At 39.9% G+C, this 25,458-nt stretch overlaps 1 protein-coding gene across 1 annotated transcript; it reads right to left on the reverse strand.

Annotated features, from left to right (window-relative positions):
• Positions 20,483-21,795, reverse strand: LOC109847200. The gene is made up of 2 exons (XM_020416444.1): positions 21,675-21,795; positions 20,483-21,447 (listed from the first exon to the last, which is right to left on the reverse strand). Exons 1-2 carry the CDS (start codon positions 21,793-21,795, stop codon positions 20,483-20,485), a joined length of 1,086 nt encoding a protein of 361 aa, XP_020272033.1.

A 25,458-nucleotide genomic window follows, 5' to 3' on the forward strand; every position in this document is an offset into this window, starting at 1 on the left:
ACCGTAGAAGTGGTGATTGGCGCCGCCAAAGCTGGTATGACCAATGACGCCCCGACAAAGGAGTGGTCACTTGCAGAGTAGAAGCCTCACTTTGAAGCGGAGACTCTCGCACTGATGAACGATCCCCAGCCGACGCTGCCGCAGGAGCAGGGGAGCCCCCTATTTGGCCTGGCGCATCCTCACGAGCCAACACCTCTTCCTCACTGGACAACGCCTCATGAACCGAGACGTCATCATCCTCCTCAGATTCGCATGTCTCACCAGACGAGCGACTCGCCCAAGAGGGAAGATCCTCTTTACCAGTGGCTTCTTGGACAGGATCAGCTACGAATGCACGAGGAGGGTTAACGGAGGCCCCTCGAAAGGGACCCTATTAACAGTTGGGTACGGTAGAATGAGTAATGTTAAAACTTACACTCACCTGAGCCTGTAGGTCCCTCTTCATCTCTAGCCTCCTCCTCTTCGTCAGAAGGAACAGAGATCACTTTCTCAACCACACCTGCATAGGCCCAATACAAGTGTCAAAAGGTGTACGACCAACATTGCGATCAAGGGTACTGTTGCAAAGACTACCTCCCGATGCGGACGCAGAAACCGTTGGAACTCCCGTCGGTGACCTCACGCCAGACTGCGGAGAAGCGCCCTTCGAAGTCGCCGGGACTGCCCCCGACGCAGCAGAAGAGGCGGGCAGCGCAGCTCTAGACCCAGACGTCGCCGCTCTGGGGATGCTTACCGGAGGAACGTTTTCCTGACCCTCCGCCGCTCGGACGGTCTCCGCTGCCTCATCACGACGGGCCTTCTTGGCCGCCTCCGCTCGGGAACTCTCGGTCGCTGCCTCCCGCTGACGCTTCGAGAGAAGCGAGCTACTCGGAGACAGAAGAGGTGTTCCCATCTGTCCAATTGTCGGACTCTGAGCCTGTCTTGGGTGTTCAGATCCTCGTGGTTCACCAGGGGCATCCAACGAAGGACCAAGAGGAGGAACTCGAACCTCGTGAGCCTCAGATTCATCTAAACCGGCGTCAAAACTCTCGGTGTCCTCCACTAGATCCTCTGAGAACAGCTCCCTAGCAGTTTGGTGGCCCCTTCGCCTTGAAGAACGGAGCCCCCCCTGAGAGGACGATCGCGCTCCGCCAGACATGAGCTCTGAAACCAGAAACCAGCGGGGTTAGCACTGGCGCCCCGATACCACCGGTAGTATAGAAGCGTGTGATGCAAATCGCGATCCTTCGCAGGTAACTCAAAACGAGCCTGGGTACCACTGGCGTGGGTCCAGAACCATCCCCGAGCTCCATCCACCAGCCTCCCTTCGAAGTGTAGGCGGGGATTGGCGTTGCCCACGTACAATTGGTCGTACCCGAACTGACGGGCGAACCTGCAGGGGATATACGGCTCGAGATAGCACACAGAGCCTATGCGTAGAATATGATACCCCGGCCGAATATTCACCAACCATTGAAAAGCGCCACGTGAGAGAGCTGTGGGGCGGTCCGCCGTCGGCACGTCCCTAAGAGACTCCCCGTATCTTCCTCCGCTGAAGTAAGGGAAGAAGCGATGAAAATTGTAGTGGACAAAATGGGAGAGCGTCTTCCGCGCATCGGGAATGTCTTTACACTTCCAAGAGCACCTCTCCAAACGCTCAAGGAACGGAACGAACCTATCTCCTTGAAGAGTCGCGGGGACGCTCATCAAACACTCACAGTGGTAAACAAACCACGCTATCAAGTAGGTGTATGGCAGCCCCACTCTGGGATTAGGAGTCTTGATGACCTCTCCATTCCCCTCATCGGTAGTCGACACACGACAGAATTGGGCCGTCAGAGTGCGGAGCCCCCAGTGAATACACGCTATCATCGCCGACACCAGAGAATAGGACTTCCCGTGGGCTAAGCAAACCGCAGGATACACCACCTCCACCGGGAGCGCCTCGAAGGAATGAGTGGGGACCACACACCTCTTCAGCTACAACATGAGGTACCCCGTGAACAGAGCCTTCCCAGAAATAGGGGACATAGCCTGGTGGTGAAACGAATGGAAGACCGTTCCAGACTTGAACCCGCCCTCGTCATGATCGAGAGGTATATTGGCTTCCTCTTCAGCCATCCTCCTTTCCAGCCTGGTCTGGTCGCACCCGCCTAGAGGAAGAGCATGATTCCCTTTGACATCGTTCCCAAGGAACAAATAGTCAGCCCAATTCTTGTGACTGATTCCCGGGGTCCTCTTCTTCTTCCTCTTGTGATCCCTAGCCCCCAAGGTGCTGAGGCAGATATGATAATGGCAGAGAAACTCCCACAGAGTTTCTACCACCAAGGGGGAACAGTCGGAAAGCTGGTCGATCTCATCTTAGTCTGGGATGTACTCCTCGTAAGGAAAGTCCCCCAGAGGAAGCCCTGACACGTCATACATCTCGTGAGGGGACATACCAAGTTCACCGTTGGGGGTGAAGAAGGTGCCGCTTTCCGCGCAGTACAGTTCCAGGATGCTGTGGAACTGAGAGGCATTAATCCTCAAACCATGTCGAGTGGCTTGAATAGCCGCATACAGCTCTGAATTCCTGAGGTCAGAATTCTCAGCCAAGATGCAATCGGTGATCTTGGACCACCAAGTATCGCTGCTCGGCGCAGAATATACCCACCCCGGGGCTCTGAAGTCCTTTGGGGGAAAACTTCCACCTACTCGAAAGAAGCGGTGACGGAAGGTCTCCGCTACCACCGTCGACTCCCCTGCAGGTGGCTCATTGGACAATAGGCCAGGGCGCAGACCTGTCACGCGCTTACATGAGCCCTCCACCCCATATCCCGCCGTGGAGCCTGTAAAGACACCACAGGTGACCCCGTCCTGAGTGGGGGTCAAGTCCCAGTTCATCACTCGAGGGACCGCGAAAGACCGTAGCCTGACGATCGAGAACCCTCTCGGCATGACGGGAAGGTAATAGTGAGTCCCCTCCACTGTACGCAACCATCTGCTCTCCTTAAGCAGCAGAGCAGAAGGATCGGTGATAGAATCGCCAAACAGAAATTGAGGCTTCGGCAGCTCCGCCCTGTCCTCGTCTGTCAATACCGCGTCAGTGGTCAACTCACGCAGCGTCAAGTGGTGCCCATCGGTGACTCTCCTTGTCGAGCCAACTGGCTTATCGGCGGAGAAGACGGGCACCGGACCCAAAGAAGGAAATCGGGGAGGCGCTGGATTACCTTCACCTCCGGCGAAGCCGGTGGCCACGCCCTTTGGGAGGGCTTGGTCGGGAGAGGTCGCTGCAGAACAAAGTCAAGAAAAATCAGGAGGCAGATACGGATCCGCCTGTCAAGGAGCGAAATTCGCCCGACATGACGAGATCCGCTTTCATAAGCCACATTCGCCTTTACAGATGAAAGTTGAACTCGCCTGTCAAAAACGAGTTCACCTTCGCCTGATAAAGACCAATCTTGCCTATAAAGGTTGGAATCGCCCAACGCGGATGAAGGTAAAATCCGCCCGAAAAGGGGCAGGTTTACCAAAATCACGGGGATTGCTAAAAGACGACCTAACCCACCAAGGCAAAATGAGCAGTGCTCATCTTCCTGGCACGACAGCGGTGACCAACGCGAGAACGTTAAAGCAAACTTTTTCAACTTACCCAAGCGCGCCTCAGGCACATTGGCGGTCACACCAGCGTCCAGGCGGTCGGAGTAGCGTCCGAGACCCTTTCCCCTCACTTTACACCTCTTGGATTTTGGCGCCATTGAAACGAAGCGGAAATCCTTTCTCTTTTGGGAGGTTTTCACACACAGTAAATTTCAAAAAGAGGAGAGGGACGAAACCTATTTAAAGGTGAAAGGACTTGCGTAACCCCGATGGCACCTGCAAAGCAAGACACTCGCATTCAAGAGACATGGCCACGATCGAAATCGACGGCCCAGATCGTCCTTCACAACTCGTTCTACAGTTGCAAAAGAGCCATTGAAAAGGGGAACGGGCCGATCAAAGCCCGAAACCCGGACCAAAACCCACGACCTGATCTAACGGCCTGGTTCGAAAACCACGGCCACGATGCGTCGTGGGGCAAAACACGCGAAGCTGACGTCATGTTGTCAAGTTACGATCGCCACGACCCGATGGGACCGCGCCGCCTTAGCTGGGAAGCACGAAGCCCTATCGGCAGACACGTGGCTCATCTCCCATCTAATCTGGTTCCGCCCCGAAAAGGAGGGGTCTCGCCCGCGAATATTTGGCCTGACCCCACGAGTCGCACGAAATTTGGCTCCCAAAGACCAATTTTGCCTTGACGACCCATTCGCCCTTAAAGGTAAAATTACAAACGAAGCCAATAGAATGAACTCGCTTAAACGGTTAAACCCACGCTTCAGACGGCTAAGGGTTAGAGCAGAAATCTTAGCATTAAGCCTAAGAGAAACTGTTCGGCAACTCATCATACTGAGGGGAATAGTATGGCTAGTCCGATTCAAACGGTGATCGGTAAAGGCACATCAAACCCGTTGATAGCTGAGGGTTTGCTAAAAATCCTAAAAGAAACCCAAAGGCACTTGCTTCGCCAAAATTTTCTTTATTCAAAGTATTCCAGACCCCACGCAAGCCAGTTTAGGTCTGAAAACTTTGAAGGGGGTCTTGTAGACGGTAAAAAATACCTCTGATAAGCCTACAGAAAATTCGCCCATAAGAAGTCACCTGCCTACGCCGCATGGTCATCAAACGTGCTCGGTTCCAGATTCGCCTGAATAATCGACTCGCCTGCACGAGTTGAGATCAGTTGGAATAGCGGAAATTCGCCTTTCACGCGACTCGCCTGCCCGAGTCCAAAGTCGAATCCGCCTGCAAACCTCCAGGCCGCCCGCACCCGCTACCCCACGTGCTAAGATGGGCCTTCCCATCTCTCTCTCTGGACCCAAAGGGAGAGGGCACAGTACCCCAAGGTCGTCAAGCGGCCGCTCATAGTACGAACAGTGCGAAGGACTGGACAGGTGTCGAGTCGACCTGAGCATTCATAAATGCGACTCACCTCGGCTGTCTGAGTCAGGAGACGGATCCGCCAGCATTCAGCGAACTGTCCAAACCCACTCGAGTACCAGGAACACGCTTTCCCGCCTCTCTTGGCCTGAAGAGAGAAGACACGGTACTCCAGGCCCGCCGAATAGCCGCCTACAGTACAAGTGAGCAGACAGGTGTCAAAACAGCCTACGCCCTCATAAATGCGGGCCAACGCTCGGTGGTTGGTCAGATCCACGCAAGCATCTGACAGCCGTTGTCACGCATACGAGGAGGGGATTTCCCACTCCTACGTAGTGTGATGCAGAGCACAGCTCTTCAAATGACCACTGACGGTACGAATGAACAGCAAGACATCTCTGGACAATGTATGGTCACATCCCATAATTCAAGGAGTAGTCAAGCTGTCCTTCTTCCATTTAAAAGCCCCTTCCAGCACACTGTGAAAGAGGTCGCAAAACTTAGAGAAAAGTAGTTGAGACCAAGCTGTTAGCAGATCCTTGCGTTACAGCACCACTGCCTAGTTCTGAGCTCCGATCGCCGGCGAACTAAGCAGACCCGAACTCCATCGATTTGAGCTTCTACTGAGAACTGAAGCTCTCCAGCAACCTCGATCGAACGGTCCAAGGGAAGCAGACTCGACACGAGCATCGAGCGAAGCGTCCTATAGCCACTTAAAGTCCCCACACAAAATAAAGAGGGCATTCCCTCTGCTTCTGTTGTGACCATTTGATTATTAGTTTGTAATAAGCTTTCTTATTAATACAAATAAAAACTCATTGTTTCCGGGAAATCAAATTTACACCATACAGATACATGAACATAACAGTTTGAAAGTTGATTTTTTGATTTTAAAACCCTGTTTAAAAATATCAAATAAATTTCAAAAAATATAAAACTTTGGGGAATGGTTGTAGACATGATAATAAACATGTTATAAGGACTGGTTTCCAAAAAGGACTTCCCAAATGAAAAATATCATTATTTTACAAAATAGTCCAAAACATGAAAATGTAAACATGTGAATTTTAACATTTTGGCTAAACCATGTTTTAAAACTTTACAAAATAATTTTATGGACTTGAAGAAAGATGTAAACTATTGTTATGAAGTCTATAAACAATGAATATAGTATTTTCATAAATACAATAGAATATGAAACATATGAGTATGTATATGAATATATTTTTTTTCATATCTATGAAATTAAACCAAACCAACTTATCCACATAAAAAGAGTATGTATATGAATATATTTTTTTTCATATCTATGAAATTAAACCAAACCAACTTATCCACATAAAAACAAACATTTATGAATATAAAAATTTATTTATATGTTTGTAAAAACTTTGTTTGTGGATAAACCAAAATCCAAAATGTGTGTATACATATATAATTATATATATGTAAAACTAAAATGTGTATGTGTGTATATGATATTGAGCTTAGAGCATCTAACACACATAATATAAACTCCTAAACTAATTATACCCAAGCTTGAAATCTTCGATGTAGCTCAACTTGGTACACTCGCGGATGAAACTAGAACTTAGATCTTCAATTTGAATTGTACAGGCTTCACTCCACAATTCCGCCAACCTCCATTTGATATGATCGTTATGACGCAATCCATCCATCCTCCAACATATTGTTTGTCTATAATAAATAACTAAATACAAATACTAGACAAACAATATTAGATATAAATTATTTGTTAAATCATCATCAAAACAAGAAGGCTAACAATCTCCCCATTTTTGATGATGACAAACAATTTACAAAAAGGATATATGCATGAAAGGAAATGAATATATAAATTATAATTCACATGCATATAAACAAGGAAATGTATACTCACAATATTTCTCCCCCTTTGATAACATCAAAAAGGGGAACCAAAAGAATTAAGAGAGCGAAAGTTCCCCCTATCAATAAGCATGGGTGAGCATAAAAAATATATATATATATATGGGGATTGCTCCCCCTATCAAAATGCCATAGAGAACATATGAAATGAAGATCATGGCAAACATATGTGAGCAAGCATAGATGGAAAATATGCTAAACACAACTCACATACATGGAGACAATGAGAACATATATAAATATATCAAAGTGAACATAGTGTCTCATTTCACAATCATAAAAACCATGTATGAATGAATTTATGAAAGCAAAAGAATGAGGAAACATGAGAACCATGAAAAATTTTTTTTAAAAGAAAACAAATCACTCAAATGAAATCATAAATCAAAGTTTGAATACAAAAACGATGTTTGATAAAAAAGAATACTTTCTTTGAGGACTTGATCAAACCACTCATAGAATGCATTATAAAGCATATTTGAAATTTGAATCATCTATTTGTGCTTATATAATGAATTCAAAAGAACAAATCAAAGCAAAATTTTCATAGTTCAAAAGTAACATACAAGAATCATGAACTATGGATTTTAAAAACTAAAAATCATTTTTAAGAGTATAAAACCAAACCATCATTGATTTTCAAAAAGTCATGAGAGGCAACCATGTCTAGCTCTTGAGCTAGTAACAACCCATATAAACATTTAAGCACCCGATAAACAAGATTTGGAAATAAACACCCAATAAATCCGGGGGGGGAGGGGGTTATAAAAACGCAAACCTTTCATCAAAACAAAACCAACAATCATGAAAACAAAAGAATTTGACCAATAAAAGGAATTATTTTCTTAAAAGTTTAAAATACATTTTTTAAAACCAAGAAAAAGAAAAATAAAAACACTAAAATTCTTGGTTTAAAATCAAATTATTTTTGGTACCCAAGTATTCTTGGTACCAAAAGGTTTAGGGACATGAACCCTATCTTTTAAGCTCAAAGCCCTAGGGTTATGAACCCTCTTGGGCGCATGTGGTGCACGGACACGGTCATAACAAAAATTACTCAAATGACCCTTCCGATTGTAATAAGTACAATGGAAAGGAGGCATTTGCTTATGTTGACCAAACGGTTGTGCACGGGACTCATTTGCAAAAATAGATTGTGATAGTGTGCAAAAATATATGTAAGGATATATAAACTAACACACGAGTGAAATAAATAGGATAAGAGTGATAGTGTGCAAATAAACAATGCAAACACACAAAATGATCACGGAGTTCGGACCTTCCGTCCTACGTCTCCGCTCCCCACTCCCGGGGAGAAATCCACTATCACAACTGAGTTTTCTACGTTTACCTGAACAACGTTTACACCACACAATATGGTTTTCTAGTTTACCAAAAACTCTACAACTCACACACTCTTGCAATCCCACTCTACACCCTCTCAAGTGTTGAACTAGACGTGTCTACCTCAAGTGCTCGGTTACAACCTCTCCCTAGGTTCGTCAACCGACGCCACTCCTCTTGGGACGATCCCCGACTCTCGCCACACACTTCTCTCGGTGTACAAGTGTATTACAAAGTGATTCTCACAATAAGGCACAATTACAATAATTGTTTGTTCTCAAATATGGATGAGAACACAATGAAAGCTCACACTCAATTGTTACAACCCCACAACTTAATTATACTATGAATATAAATACAATAAGCTCAATGTGGGTGTGTGTAAACAATGAGTAAAATCAAATCTAAACTCAACATAAAACTAGCTTTAATAAAATGATAATCAAATAAATAGATGTAAAGCTAGAAATATAGTTTCGAAAACTTCTCCATAGATCAAGAGGTGAGGGAGAATAGTTGGATGCCCAAACACCAATAGATGATCTCCTCAAGCTCTTGCGAAATTGATTTTATAAATTCAAACTTCCAAATGCTTAAAAGCTTCTTAAACCAAACTTAAACCCTTGTTTAAAACTCTTTAAACTTGTTTTAAAAACACTCTCTTGTTATAGAAGAGCTGAAGGCAATGGGGTATTTATACTCACTCAAAACTTCAGCAAAAACCCAAAACAAAATGACCAAAAAGCCCACAGAATCTAAAATCAGATTCTGTACAAAATAGCCGTTGGAGTATACGGCGATCGAGCGTGAAAATCTCGCGGTCGACCGCGAGCCACTTTCGAAGCTGAGAACTTTCTAGAGATTTTAGCGGTCGACCGTGGCGATCGACCGTGGGAAAATTCGAGCTGACGGTCAACCATGGCGGTCGACCGCGAAAGTTGAGTCTCTGGACTCATGGGCGGTCGACCATGACGGTCGACCGTAAACTGATATATGAGAAAAACAGGTTTAAAGTTGATTTTTTGATTTTAAAACCCTGTTTAAAAATATCAAATAAATTCCAAAAAATATAAAACTTTATGAAATGATTGTAGACATGATAATAAACATGTTATAAAGACTGGTTTCCAAAAAGGACTTTCCAAATAAAAAATATCATTATTTTACAAAATAGTCCAAAACATAAAAATGTAAACATGTGAATTTTGACATTTTGACTAAACCATGTTTTGAAACTTTACAAAATGATTTTATAGACTTGAAGAAAGATGTAAACTATTGTTATGAAGTCTATAAACAATGAATATAGTATTTTCATAAATACAATAGAATATGAAACATATGAGTATGTATATGAATATATTTTTGTTTCATATCTATGAAATTAAACCAAACCAACTTATCCACATAAAAACAAATATTTATGAATATAAATATTTATTTATATATTTGTAAAAACTTTGTTTGTGGATAAACCAAAATCCAAAATGTGTGTATATATATAACTATATATATATGTAAAACTAAAATGTGTATGTGTGTATATGATATTGAGCTTAGAGTATCTAACACACATAATATAAACTCCTAAACTAATTATACCCAAGCTTGAAATCTTCGATGTAGCTCAACTTGGTACACTCGCGGATGAAGCTAGAACTTGGATCTTCAATTTGAATTGTATAGGCTTCACTCCACAATTCCGCCAACCTCCATTTGATATAATCATTATGGCGCAATCCATTCATCCTCCAACATATTGTTTGTCTATAATAAATAACAAAATACAAATACTAGACAAACAATATTAGATATAAATTGTTTGTCAAATCATTATCAAAACAAGAAGGCCAACAGTCACTAGCCTTGACAATATTCACTTCCGAAGCTTGTACAGTTTTCCTTTATTCTTCCCGGCTTTGTCCTTCAACTTTGGGCAGTAGATCTTCCAATGTCCCTCTTCTTTTCAAAAGCAATATTGATTCCTACCAATACTCTTATGGCCACCTCTATTCTTCGATTTTGAGCGGTTGAACTGGCGACGGTTTCGATCACGGCCTCGAACTGCTAATGCATCTCCCGATGCTTTCTCGGAGGGTGCACCATCACTCTTCCTTAACTTATAATTTACTAACGCTGACTTCACCTCCTTATAACTAACAGTAGTTCTTCAATTGATCATAGTAAGAACGAATATACCATAATCATCCTCTGGCAAGGAACACAAAAGTAGCATCACTTTGTCTTCATCCTCAACCATGATGTCCATATTGGCCATATCTGAAAGCAGCTTCGTGAAGTTGTTTACATACTCCCTAATGGAAACTCTCCTCTTCATCTTGAACTAGTAAAACCTCTTCTTCAAGTGAAGCCGATTCTCAATGCTCATAGTAAGATACTTCTCATTGAGCGTTTCCCACAATATCTTCGCCGACGTCTCGTTCATAACATCATAAATAAGATTCAGTATCAAGCATGGCCGAATAACTCCACAAGCCCTAATATTCATCTTCTTCCAAACATTATCTTCCATGTCTTCGGGTTTCTCTTGTAACTCAAGAGTCTCCTCTAAATTCTGTGCATCCAAGGCATCCATCACCTGACATCTCCACAATCAGAAATTGATCTTGTCGTTGAACTTTGGAACATCAATCTTTGTGTTATTGATGCTCAGACTCTGTATCGCATTCGTAGGAGATGACCCCGATGTGCTTGTTTCACCCATGTTGTAGATCTAACTCTTCAAATAAGAATCCTTCAGCGAATCCATCGAACAAGCCCCAAGCCAAAACCTGATCTCTGATACCACTTGTTGTGCGCAGCGAAAATTTCGGAAAGCACCTCTGGTGCACAACAAGAGAGTATATCTCAACTAAATTCCTGTTTCACAAAAGGAAACAAGAACCAAAAGTGATATATCTTAACAAAGTGGGATATACACTCTTCCTCTCATTAGTTCTAGGACTGACTTGTCAAGGGAACCTAAACAAGTTATTACAAATCACAGCAAGACAACGAATTTTACGTGGTTTGGTAAGTTGCCTACGTCCACGGGGCAAGAGGGGGGAGATCTACTATTAGAGAGAGAGAATACAAATAAGGTTTACAATCATACAAATTAAACCCTTAAACAAGCTCTTAAATCTCACACAAATATCTCTTCCAAAGGGATGCACAAATCCTTTCTACAACCGAAAAGCCCCTGCAACTTTTTTTCTCTGCACTTTTCTTTTCACGCCACTGTAGCCACTTTTTCTCCCCTGCTCAATTGTTCCTCTTGCCGCAGCCAAAAGAAAAAAAAACTCAATCGTTCTTTTCTTGCACTCTGCCCTAGGAACTCACGTGAATATTTATAGCATGAGAGTGAATCGGGTGGGCTTTCTTTTTGCCTGCTAATCACTCGCAAAGAAGCACTGGCCCCCAGCCCACTCACATTCATGCCTTTTGGCCAGATTGCACATGCACGATAGGTCATTGAGTACTCAGTATAAACACGCAAGACAGTTGCTCTGATCATGTAGTACTGGTGCATTTATTTATAGAGGTGTTAATCATACTGAGCTAGCAATGATCAATAAAGATGTTTGTTTATACATTAGATGATTGAGAAAAGTAGAAAAGGAAAGGGATATGTGAAAAATCATATTAGGAAAATTGTGATTGAGTAATCTTTTGAATAGTGCAATTATTTGCTGAATTATAGGGTACAAAGAATAATGAGGTTCTGAGTTGAAGGGATGATAAGAGACTAAACTTTTTGTTAGATTTGTAGTTAATGTAATTATTAAAAATAATAATATTCTAATAGAATAAAAGCTAATGTAAAGATATGATATCATAGCAGAATTTCAAGTTGTAGGAAATGTTTTTTTTTTTTGCAATCATTAATCCATGATTCTTTATCCTTCACTATCCTAATATATAGAGTAAATGAACATGCATACTGAAGGACATGTAAATGATACAATCAATGTAGCAAATGCTACGTTATTGTTTTGCAACGCGTAATGCTGACAACATGAAACAAATTTTTGTTGGTAATGAGTAAGAACGTAAGACTCATATTAAGTGAGAGCCACACACTGCACGCCCCGCCGTGTGGGGCCCGCTGCCCTCAGGTGTGGGGGATGAGCCCTCGAGCAACCGTAGAGGTAGCTCCTTGTAGTCGTGGGGGTCTGGGGGGATTCGAACCGGGGCACGACGGACTCCAAAGGGAGTTCAAGTGGAGGCACTGACCGGGGTTCCCTCGTCACAAAAAAAAAAAAAAAAAAGAAAATTTTAATATGGAATATTATAAAAGAAAGAAAATGTAGAAATGTACCTTGCCAGGAATAGGTGGGGAGGTAGTAAGAACACGAAGTTCGCTAATTTTGCATGTTACTTCAGGAGTTTTGCAAAGAAGTTTACTAAATCGCAGTATTTCCATGTTACTAGTTTGAAGTTGGGCTGCCTTATCTGTAATTCTATTTTTGCATTTAATCAATGGAAGAGCTTGAGAATAAAAAATAAAAAATAAAAATGATTATCAATGGCTATAAACATTTGAGATGATGGAATAACTTACTCTTTGAGAAGAAATCGAGCTCCAGGCATGTCCTCTGGATCAATGATGAATCTTGAGAATGCGCCCATTTGCAGCCCATAACGCCCCTTTTTTTAGCCCATATTAATTCTCAATTTAGTTAAGAAAAGTTCTATTGATGTGTTATTTGTCAGGATATGCAAGGAACATACTGCGAAAATTGTTTGTTCTGAGGCCACTTGCAAGAAGGACAAATTGTTTCTTAAATGGTATAGCAAACTCTTTAGTTCTTTCATAATCTTCCTTCCAGATAGTAAGCACACTAACTCTTGGAAATATAGTCTCATCTGTCATGAAGACCTCAACAAAATGATTAGGCTTCTTTTTTGTTTGTCTTGTGGTAGGAGGGCGAACATCAATGATAAGTGTCAGAACATCTCTTGTAAGAAGAAAAAATTAGCAAGTTTGAGATACTCTATTTGTAGCACTGGTTATATTCAAAAAAAAAAAAAAAAATTGCAAGCCACCGATTTAAACTGGATATCTATTGATTACTAAGAAAACTGAATGACATGTAATATATCAAAAGATCAATTTAGCTATGCATGCATTAAAACTATTATACTTCTGGAACATACATTGTGCGCTACATGAATGCTGTTATTGCTAAATGTTAAAATTACTATGAATCAAAGTTCTCTTTTGAAGGATAAAAGATTGCTGGATGTGTATAAGAAATACAGTCTGTGTTGCAATGAGAAAACTAAGAGAGCAGATAATAACCTTTGAGAATTTCGGTCTCTGTTGTAGGTTCTTTAGTTAGCTTGATTTCCTTGTCCTTTTCAATTTGTTGAATGGAATCAAGCTTTTGGAGATTATATAATGGTTCTAGTGGAATATTTGTATCTTGCAGTAAGATTGAAGATGTCTTCTCAGTAAAGGTCAATTGATGCTTATGATCAATTAGTTTGACATAATTGTTGGAATCAGCGATGTAAGCTCTTGAAATAGCATATGTTGAACCCTCGTTAAGAATAGATTTCCAGTGCTCAGCTAGCCCAATTGGTATAAATCCTTGTCTGCAGTTACCCTATTATATGTTGATTTCGGTTAGGTCAAGGAGTCACATAAAAATAAACAAAGAAGATGCAAAAAATTGTAGATAACTGTATGAATAATATATAAGTTTTTTAATCTTCTAATGCAATATGTTTAGTTCTTTCAAAAAGATAATAAAAAAGTGTTGCAGTTTAAGAATGACATTTTCATCTTTAGCAATGAAAACCATTGACTGCATACTTCCAGCACCATGAAGTTGATCATACCAAAGCTTCAAGATTCAGAGATTTACATTATATTCTCTGGCGGTGTTATCCATGTCATCAAAAGTGTTGTTGCATATAATCTATTTATCTTTAGCTAGCTGCTGTTTTTGTTTTTTATATATGCACGGGTTGCTCCTTTTGTTCCTTTGGCATTGGTTTATATTCTAGTGTTTTTTCAGCTTTTCCCTTAGAAATTTTTATTGATTCTTTTCTTGCTCTGCCATTCTCTTTGTTGCATCTTTCTTATACTTCATCACTCGTTCTGTTGGGAGGGTAATTTAGGGTGAATACTTGTTGTAGCTTTCTTTTTCTCGATCTTTAAAAGGGAAATTTTGTAAAAAAGACCGTTTTTACTAAATAATTAACAAAATCGACCATTTTACTAATTATTTAGTAAAATCGACCTCTTTTTGGCAAACATGCCAAAAATGTTGGATATTTATTGAGAAAAGGCAATTTTGCCTTTGTGTTTTAGTCCCACATCGGAAATTGAAAAAGAATTCTCTCTCCCTCAACCCTATAAATGCACACCCCTTATTCACATTCCACAAGTACAAGAAAAAAAAAACTTTTTCTCCTCTCCTCTGTTTTTAAAGAAATTGTTTTTCTCCGCTATATATTTTGCTATTAATTTTATGGGCAATCTTCTTCATCTGAGCTGAAGCTCTGTACTCTCGCCCGAGTACGGTCACTGACCGTTTCCGGGGGCTTTTACCGCTAGAGGGGAGGGAACTATTTGCGTCAGGGCGATAGACAGGATCTTAATCTTCTAGGGCAGTGATTACACGACTGTTTTCCGTCAGGCCTGATTTTTCTAACTTATATTATTTATCTTTAGATTTAATTCTGATTTAATTCGGATTTAATTTACATGCTATAATATTTGTTTTGATAAATTTCCAACAAGGCGGGGGGTTCAAGTGGGTTTCGCGACAACTCGCAACGTAGTTGAGCACGTTCCGAATGCGACGCCCTCAACATCTCCTTGCCCCTTCCTTGCTCTTTAGGGCAATAAATGTCCGATGCTTATTCCTTCGTGGATCCTGAATAGTCTTCACTAATGCTTGCCCATGATGATATATACCATCAGCAAGATAAATGTTCATATGGCCTCCGATTGACTTATAGCCTAATATGAGGTGCACTACCTCTTCATCCAATCCACTAAATACATAAGACGCTCTTTAAAAAAAACACCATTGATGTCATTAAGTGACCCCCAGACATCACAAAGAAAGCATGCCAAATCCACAAATCATATTTGAAGCTACAGCTTACTAAAATAAATAAGGGTGGGTTCATGAATGTGGCCAGTAACATACCATGCCAAGAAGGTAGCAAATTCTTCCATGGTCCAACTGATACAATCAACTGCTTCCAAGCATCCCAAGGAAAGCCGCTGTCGGTTCACTATTGACAAGTAATCTCTTAAGCGTCATCACTATTTGGCCGACCGTTAAGTCCTCATCCACCAAACACTTCGACAACTGCGTGGGTGTGACGAACATTTTGAGACTTTCAATTAAGCCGGTCTTTCCCCAATCTGCCACGCTAGCTACATCCAAACATAATCGGCGGGAGACACCATATTTGGCAAGTTGTCGAAAAGCCAGCTGTTACCTTCTGACGTGGGAGATGACAAGCAAGTCGGCGCCCAGCAGCATTCCTCTTGTTTGAACAAATAAGTATGTGCGTGACGACGGCACTCACTGATTATGCGCATGAAAAGAGCTTGCTCATTCTATGGAATCTCCTTCGAAAGAACGCAGCCAATATTTTGGGACAAGGAGTGGCAAACGTAGTCACGGACAACAGTCTTATCATGACCTCAATTAGATTCACGATTAAACAATACCAGTGACCCATAAGTAGAACCACGCGATGACCTCCTCGTAGAATCTGACGTTGCACGACCTTTTTCCTTCTATTTGCAGCAAGTAAACAATTCTTCCATATTCGTCGTCAATCATTTGTCGCTCGTCATCCAATGAACGTATCAACTAGGGATAAACGACTAGCCATGATGAACGACGCAGCCCATAAATATATTTTTCAAAGTAAGCACAAGAATGACGAAGCCAAGAAATGTCGAGAACTGAGATAAACAAAAGGCTGTCCAGATTCTGTTCTTATACTATTAAGACAAAAATCAGAAGTCAAACTAGCCGTGTTGCTAAAGTAGCCGTTAAAATAGCCGTATGGAAACTAGCGTTATTTCAGAAGTTTCAAATAAAAATAATTTCATTATGTTATTAGTCAAAGATGGGGTAGAATATTTTATTATTGTACATAAATACATTGATTCTTCAAGAATGGGGGGAGTTTCTGGGTCTGGGAGCAAAAATAATTGGGGAATATGACATTTGATTCCCATCTTTGGAGAAATTTTTGGGAAGCTGCTATGGACGATGCTCTAAGGTTCAAATTCTAATCATCACAAACACTATTTTGCATCTACATCTCAGAACAGTAGATTACGATCATAAGACCATTACTCTTATGCTAACATATTTTGACTGTCCTATCATTGTTTAATAGGACTAGAAAGTCAGTAATTTAGTAGCTATTCATTTTGACTACGATGTAGTAATGTTTTCTCTTGGAGATTGTCAAAAAATGATCAGAATTATATAAATCATGCTCTGAACTAATGACGTCTAGTTATTAGGAGAATGGAGAAATCAATATCCTGCGAAAATCAGAGATCAGAGATATATCTTTATAACTTATTCTATGATGGATGAATAAGAAAGTTATATTGAAATTAAGGTCCATCGAAATAATAATAATAAATTGTATATTAGCGTCCCTTTTATCCTTATAAAAGTTGTTTGCAACATCATGCCTGCCTCGCTCTGGGCGTACGTCTTTCCTGGAGAAGAATTATTTGAAAAATGCAGCTTAAAGCAAGAAGGCGAACCTAATGTCCAAATAAAGGACGAAATGTATGAAGAAGTAACTGAAAAATATACAACGGATACTAGGCGCAAAGCTGTGGTCTAGGACTTGTATAAATTTAAAAAGAGGATTATCCTGAGCCCTGACTAAAGGATGCATCCAGTGGTGAGTGTGGTTCTGGAGGATTCATCGACGCAGAGAGTCGGCGGTGTAGAGGAGGCCATAGAGGAGGTAGGCGTCGAGCGAGACAGGTGGGAGGGTAGCCTGGCCAACCCCTTATTTGGGAGACTTAGTGGCGCGGATGATTGTTGCGCGGGCGTGGGGTCTGTGGCGTGTGGGAGAGGAGGAGGGCCGGAGTTCAAATGTGGTTGTGAAAACAAGTTTTCTAGCTGTACCATGCTAGATTGTGGGAGAGCAGGCGTGAGAGCCGCTGATATATTCATATACACAGAGCTTGTGCTGACTACCTTTCGTCGTATGCCATGACGATGCTCTGTATTGATACGAGGGTGGCTAGTTGAGTTTTACTGCTTAATAAGTCCAACGTGTGTATCTATGGGGGTAGTAAAAAACAGCCTTGTAGATATTTTGAGGACTTACACTCCTTGTGAGAGAAAACCGTGATGACCGCGGTTAGGGGCTTGGGCTAACCCCGAGAAAACTCTCATGAGTCGGTTATTGTGAGCATGGCCTTTACAATGCGCAAACTTGTTTTAGTCAATAGATAAAAATGTTAGTTTGTGTGTGTTTTGTATCAATACCTGATTTTAAGGGCTAATTCAAGGGGCCCTCCATTAATGTCCCTCAGGTGGCTGCCATAAACCACTACAGAAATGTTTAAAGCCGGAAGCCTACCTCTTCCCGAATTCACGATACGACATAGGTGCCCAACTATATTTGTTTTATGCAATTTCTTGATTTATTTATGTGGTTTTGATAGTTTTCAGTCAATTTGCCTTTTGGGGGACTGTTGGCCGATATTTATTGAGAAAAGACAATTTTGTCTTTGTGTTTTAGTCCCACATCGGAAATTGAAAAAGAATTCTCTCTCCCTCAAACCCATTATAAATGCATCACCCCTTATTCACATTCCACAAGCTACAAAGAAAAAAAACCTTTTTCTCCTCTCTCTGTTTTTAAAGAATTGTTTTTTCCCGTCTATATATTTCTTTAACATTAATTTGTATGGCCAAGCTTCTCATCTGAGCCTGAATTAGTCTTGTACTCTCTCGCCCGAGTACGCGTCAGGCGCCATCGTTTTTCGGGGGCTTTACCCCCCCCTTTTAAACCGCTTATAGGGGGAGGAACCATTTTGCGTCAGCGGCGGATAGGCGGTCTCAATCTTATAGGCCAGTGATTAGCACAACTGCTTCCCATAGGCCGCTGATTTTCTCCAAGTTTTCACAGGTTGACGTTTGAGGGTGAAATGAGTAGGAAGAATGGAGAATATGTTGTTCAGTAGTAATATGGAGAACCATCAAGGATAGAAAATGATTGTTTCAGACAGCACAGGAGATGATTTCTCTTTTATTTCTTATCATGTCTTTTATTTTTTTACTTTGCATGACTTGCAATTGAATGGAATTGATTCTCCTCCTCCTTATGGTGTCTCCATTGTTTGAGATGCTCTGAGAGGGTATTAATGTCCTAGACCTGTTATTAGAGAGTATAATTTTCGTTTTTGTTTTTGAGTTTGTGAGCACTATATTAGACAGGCTATTCATCTCTTTGCACATTGTTTCTAATTTAAATGTGAACTGGTCAGAAATTTTCAGGCTTCTATTCATCTCTTTGCACATTGCTTGGCTTCTATATTGATTCATATTTCATTGTATCTTTTGATATAGCATAATAAACATGTTGTATCTTACAATTATTTGCCAAGGTCTTTTCTTGGATTTTTGTGATGCTAAAAGTGAACGTACTTGTAAATGCTGCTATTTATCTAGTAATGTTTTCTTGCATCCTAAAGAACATGGAGCTATGATATTCACGATCCAATGTCGCTGTCTATTCTTAAGCTGTAGATTAGAGGGAGTGTATGATTTATCAGTCTTTGAACTAAACATCTAGTGATGTATCAACGTGTTATATTATCAGCTTCAGGACTTCTTTGTGATACAAGTGATGGATGAAGCAACATTTGATTATGTTCACAAGAGATGGTCATTAATTACTTCCAAGTTTTCACTTACAGGCTATTTAATTTTTGATCGATCTTGCTTGGTTTAGTCATGTCAAAGTGTCGATAGGCCCCTATAGTTTTAATTGTGCCGATATATGTCACAGACCTTCAGCTTCAGTTTGATGATATTGGTGATTTGTTCCATTGCAAGATAGAGTAGATGCTAGTTTTGATCTTTGATTACATATATGCGTGTTTTCTCATCAATAATTTGTATAGTTCTTTGCACATTCTCTAAGCCTCTTGAGTACAATAATTTGTATAGTTCTATGTACATGCAATTTAGTAGTTCTATATCTGGTGGTTAAGCAATTCTGAGATTCTGCAGATGAATTTCACCGAGCTCCTCAACAATAGATCGTCCCTTGATGATCTCAATGAACCACATCTGTCATATGATTTTCCATTGAGTCAGTACCATTCCAGTGGTTCTCCTTTTGAAGAGACATATACTACTGAAGCTCACACTGATCAAGAGACGCCATGTGCACCTAGCAGCAACAAATCACAAAAACAATCTCAAAGAACTATCAACTTCTCTCCTGAGGAAGACAAACTTCTTATAGCCGCATGGCTGAATACAAGCTTAGATCCAATCAAAGGATTTGATCAAAAGAAGAACCAATTCTGGAAAAGAATTACTCGATACTTTGAATTCTTTATGCTGTTCAGAGACTTGTGTTATGTGTTTTGGATTCAGAGACTTGTGTTATGTGTTTTGGATTCTTTCTTTCTAGCTTTTCAGCTGCTGAATATTTAGAGGGTAATATTTTGTTGTGAGATTAGTTTAGCAGGAAAAGTGTATCTTGTTTCTCAAGTTTGGACCTTGAACAATGTTATTGTTAAATTTCATGTCTAAATCTATATGCTTGCTGACCATTGTTACTCATTTTTTATTTTATTTTTTCCTGCAATTGCTCCCAGTCTACAAAGTTCTGTTTCTGGAAGTGAGACCTTTGTTAATATTGAATATGAAGCTTTTGAGACGTTTGAGGTAATATAATCATGTTATTTTTTAAATGATTCATTCAACTTGTCATTGTTGACAGTGGATCCATGGAATTGATTGTTAATAACTTTATCTTGAAATTGTTGACAGTGGAATTGATTGTTAATCATGTTATTTTTTAAATGATTCATTCAACTTGTCATTGTTCCCAGTAGCAAAGTTCATGGCTATATTCACATAAGTTAATAACTTTATCTTGAAATTGATTGTTGACAGTAGAGTTAGTAACTTTATCTTGACCAAGTATGCTACTACTCAATGAAGTTGAAACAACATAATATTCTTCATAAATTTAACGACATTACAATGAAGTTGAAACAACATAATATTGATTTATATAAGAAAGCAAATCACTAATTGGCTCCATGTTTTTTCCATAAGTGCTCGACAATATCTTCTTGGAGTTGGGTATGCATTTGTTTATCTCTAACTCGATGACGATTTGCGATGAACTCCATTATTGTTGGTGTACGCTCGAACGAAAGTGATATGTGTGGAATTTCATCAACATGGTCATATTCTTCTTCGATATCATGTATCTTCCTTAGTCTACGAATACGCTCATGGTCATCACGCTCGTCTTCGACAATCATATTATGCATAATTATGTATGCCATCATAATATGTTTTAGGTTATCCTTATCCCAAAGTCTTGCCGGGTTTCGGACAATCGCAAAACGTGATTGAAGCACTCCGAATGCGCGCTCAACATCTTTCCTTGCCCCTTCTTGCTCTTTAGCAAAATGTCGATGCTTATTTCCTTGTGGAGCTGGAATAGTCTTCACTAATGTTGCCCATGATGGATATATACCATCAGCAAGATAATATCCCATGTCATATGGCCTCCCATTGACTTTATAGCTAATATGAGGGGCACTACCTTCATCCAATCCACTAAATACATAAGACCGCTCTAACACATTGATGTCATTAAGTGACCCAGGTAATCCAAAGAAAGCATGCCATATCCACAAATCATATGAAGCTACAGCTTCTAAAATAATAGTGGGTTCATGAATGTGGCCAGTAAACATACCATGCCAAGAAGTAGGGCAATTCTTCCATGTCCAATGCATACAATCAATGCTTCCAAGCATCCCAGGAAAGCCGCGTCGTTCACCTATTGCAAGTAATCTCTTAAGGTCATCACTATTTGGCGACCTTAAGTACTCATCACCAAACACTTCGACAACTGCTGTGACGAACTTTTTGAGACTTTCAATAGCGGTGCTTTCCCCAATCTGCACATACTCATCAACATAATCGGCCGGAACTATGTGTGTGCATGTGTGTGAGTGATCAAGGTTTGTACAAAATGCTAAGCAAAGAAAATATAAAATTACATTTTGACAATAAAGTATATTTTCTTCTTTGCTTCATTTTGCCTTGAACTCATCTATGTCTTGAGTATCTCTTTGAAAATAATTGTTGATATAGTTCTGATACTGCAAAACAAATGTTAACACATAATACACACAATATATAATATTTGTTATTATCAAAATAAACTAATCTTGGGGTCAAGATTCCTAACATTAACAATACAGTGACCCATAATAGAACCACGATGACCTCCTCTAGAACTCTGGTTGGCACGACCTTTTTCTTCTATTTGAGCAAGTAACAATTCTTCATATTCGTCGTCAATATTGTCGTCGTCATCCATGAACGTATCAACTAGATAACGACTAGCCAACGAACGACGAGCCATAAAATATATTTTCAAAGTTAAGCAAAGATGAGGAAGCAAAGAATGTGAGAATGAGATAACAAAAGTGTCCAGATTTGTTCTTATATATATAGACAAAAATAGAAGTCAACTAGCCGTTGTAAAGTAGCCGTTAGAAACTAGCCGTTGGAAACTAGCCGTTATTTCAAAGTTTCAAATAAAAAATAATTTATTATTTATTAGTCAAAGATGTAGAATATTTTTATTATTGTAATAAATACATGATTCTTCAAAATGGGGAAGTTGTTGGAGTTGGAGCAAAAATAATTTGGGGAATATGACATTTGATTCCCCATTTTGGAGAAATTTTTGGGGAAGCTGTTGGAGATGCTCTAAGGTCAAATTCTAATATGCACAAACACTATGCAGTTACATCTTCAGACATAGATTACGATCATAGACCATGATCTTTTATGCTAACATATTTTGATGTCCTATCATTTTTAATAGTGACTAGAAAGAGTAATTTTATAGCTCTTCATTTGACTACATGTATAATGTTTTCTCTTGAGATTTCAAAAAATGATCAGAATTGATATAAATATGCTCTGTTAACTAATATGTCTAGTTATAGGAGATGTGATAAATCAATATCCTGGAAAATCAAATCAAGAGATATATCTTATAACTTATTTCTATATGATGAATAAAAGTTATATTGAAATTAGTCCATCAAATAATAATAATAAATTGTTATATTAGGTCCCTTTATCCTTATAAGTTGTTTCAAATCAATCCCTCCTCTTGCTTCCTGTACTCTTTCCTGGAAAGAATTATTTGAAAAATGACTTAAACAAGAAGGGGACCTAATGTCAAATAAAGGACTAATTATAAAATAACTTGATAAATATATACAACGGATACTAGGCAAAGCTGTGATTCTAGACTTTATAAAATTTAAAAAGAATTTTCCTGACCCTTTGACTAAAGGATTATCCAGGAGTGTGGTTCTGGATTCATCGAGAGAGATGGGGTTAAGTCCATAAGAGAGGTCACTGACAGTGGTAGCCCAACCCTTATTTGGAGACTTAGTCCCAATGTTGGTTCAATGTGGTAGAAACAAGCTGGACTAGTGACACTCATGTGGAGCATCGACCCTGATATATTCATATATCACTATGTAGCTTGTGCTACTACCCTTTCTCTATGATGACGATGCTCTTATGATACAGGTGGCTAGGTTGAGTTTTACTCTTAATAAGTCCAACGTGTGTATTATGGGGGGTATTAAATAAACAGCTGTAGTATATTTTGAGGACTTACCTACGTGAGAGAAACCGTGATGACCGCGGTTAGGGGGGTTGGGCTAACCCCTAGAAACTCTCATGAGTCGGTTATTGTGAGCATGGCCTTTAATGCTCAACTTGTTTTGCTCAATAGATAAAAATGTATTGTGTGTGTTTTTATCAATACCTGATTTAAGGGGCCTAATTCAAGGCCTATTCCATTATGTCCCTCAGGTGGTGATAAACTCACTAAGGAAATGTTTAAAGCCGGAAGCTACCTCTCCCGAATTCACGATACGATAGGTTGCCCAACCTATATTTGTTTTATGATTTCTTGATTTATTTATTGGTTTTGAGTTTTCAGTCAATATTGCCTTTTGGGGGACTGTTGGATATTTATTGAGAAAAGACAATTTTGTCTTTGTGTTTTAGTCCCACATCGGAAATTGAAAAAGAATTCTCTCTCCCTCAACCATATAAATGCACACCCCTTATTCACATTCCACAAGTACAAGAAAAAAAACTTTTTCTCCTCTCCTCTGTTTTTAAAGAATTTGTTTTTCCCCTCTATATATTTTGTTATTAATTTTATGGGCAATCTTCTTCATCTGAGCTGTAGTTCTGTACTCTCGCCCGAGTACGGAGGCCGATCGTTTTCTGGGGCTTTTACCGCTAGGGGGAGGGAACCATTTGCGTCAGGGCGATAGGCGGGTTCTCAATCTTTTAGGGCAGTGATTACACAACTGCTTCCCATCAGGCCTGATTTTTCTAACTTATATTATTTATCTTTAGATTTAATTTCTTATTTAATTCGGATTTAATTTACATGCTATAACATTTGTTTTGATAAATTTCCAACAAAAAAAGGTCGATTTTAAAAAAACGCCCAGCTTAGAATATACGGGACTACTAGTCCCGTATGTTTTGGGTGAACTAATCAGGGATTGTGAGATCAAATGAGTGTCCAATACGTGACTAGTAGTCCCGTATGTTTTCTATGATCACTAATCTGTGATTAGTTCATCCAAAACATACAGGACTAGTAGTCCCGTATGTTCTGAGCTGAGTGTTTTTTAAAATCGACATCTTTTTGGTCTGTTGGCCAAAAAGAGGTTAATTTTACTAAATAATTAGCAAAATGATCGACTTTATTAATTATTTAGCAAAAACGGTCTTTTTTTAAAAAAATTCCCTCTTTAAAATGCTTACTGCTATAACCATGAAGAAGATTAGAAGAATATATCAGCAACTAGGGGTGAGCATGGTTCGGTTCGGGTCGGTTTTTACCAAAATTTGAACAACCGAACCGAACCACCTACAATTCAAAACCGAACCAAACCATTACAAATCGGTTCGCGGTTCGGTTCGGTTTGTTCGGTTCTAACTTCATCAAGTATAACTTCACTTCAATTTATCTTTTATATATTATTATTACCCTATGCCAGCATGTATTTGTTTTTTAACTTCACTTCAATTTATTATTCTTGCTCATGTATGTATACTGTTTTTAAGTGAAGTAACTTGTCCTTTTGGATTAAATACTAGACTCTGACGTTGTAATTTTTTAGTAACGGACTTGCTTTGTCTTTGTGCAGTAAGCTTTGACTTTGGTCTTTGTGGAGACAAAAAAAAGGAGCTGACTCATTAGAACATTGGTTATGTATGAATCAATTCTCTGCAACTGCTATTCATGGTGATCGAACACAGCAGTAAACCCACAAATCAAAGGCACAAATATATTCGGTTGGTTCGGATCGGGTCGGTTTGAAAAATTGTCAACCCGACCCGAACCGCCTTACTCATAAAACCACTTTTTTCGGGTCAGTTCGGGTCGGTTCGGTCGGTTTTTTCGGTTTGAACCGAACCATGCTCACCCCTATCAGCAACAAATGGTTAGAAAAGCAAGCGAGAGTAAAAGAATAGAAAGTACCAGTGTCAGTTTTGAGTGGTGTTTTAGGCGTTGGGGTTCGTTTTACATTCGATGGTGCAAGATTGATCGCAACTTTTTGTGTTCTTTGCTTCAAACTCTCTTTTCCGCGAACTACTAATTGAGCTAGAGGAACATAGTCATCAGGGTCGGTTTCCTTCAAATTTTTCAACTTGCCCTTTCGTCTTCGAGATGTTTCATATATAGCCCTCACTTATGTCCATACGTGTATCAGGTGTGGGTTCTTCAGATGTGACCATATCCTATAGAAAAGTGTTATAGATTTCATAGAGTAGTTAGAAAGACACAATATCTTATTATGTCATTTTTTATCATATGAAAACTTCTCTAAAATAAGGAAGTAAAATAATTATCAAAAGCTGATGCAGTTTCATGAGAATTTTCATATTCAAGTAACTCCATTTTAACTAAGACCCACACGTCTCT

Source organism: Asparagus officinalis, chromosome 7, assembly GCF_001876935.1.
Source record: "Asparagus officinalis chromosome 7, Aspof.V1, whole genome shotgun sequence".
Lineage (NCBI taxonomy): Eukaryota > Viridiplantae > Streptophyta > Magnoliopsida > Asparagales > Asparagaceae > Asparagus > Asparagus officinalis.

Excerpts from the sequence above, each read along its gene's own strand:
- LOC109847200 (XM_020416444.1), bottom strand. The coding sequence starts at position 21,795 with ATGGATGACGACGACAATATTGACGACGAATATGAAGAATTGTTACTT. Across the intron at positions 21,448-21,674 it reads TGGTTCTATTATGGGTCACT|CATTTTGTACAAACCTTGAT; the intron begins GTATTGTTAATG and ends TTCTTTGCTTAG.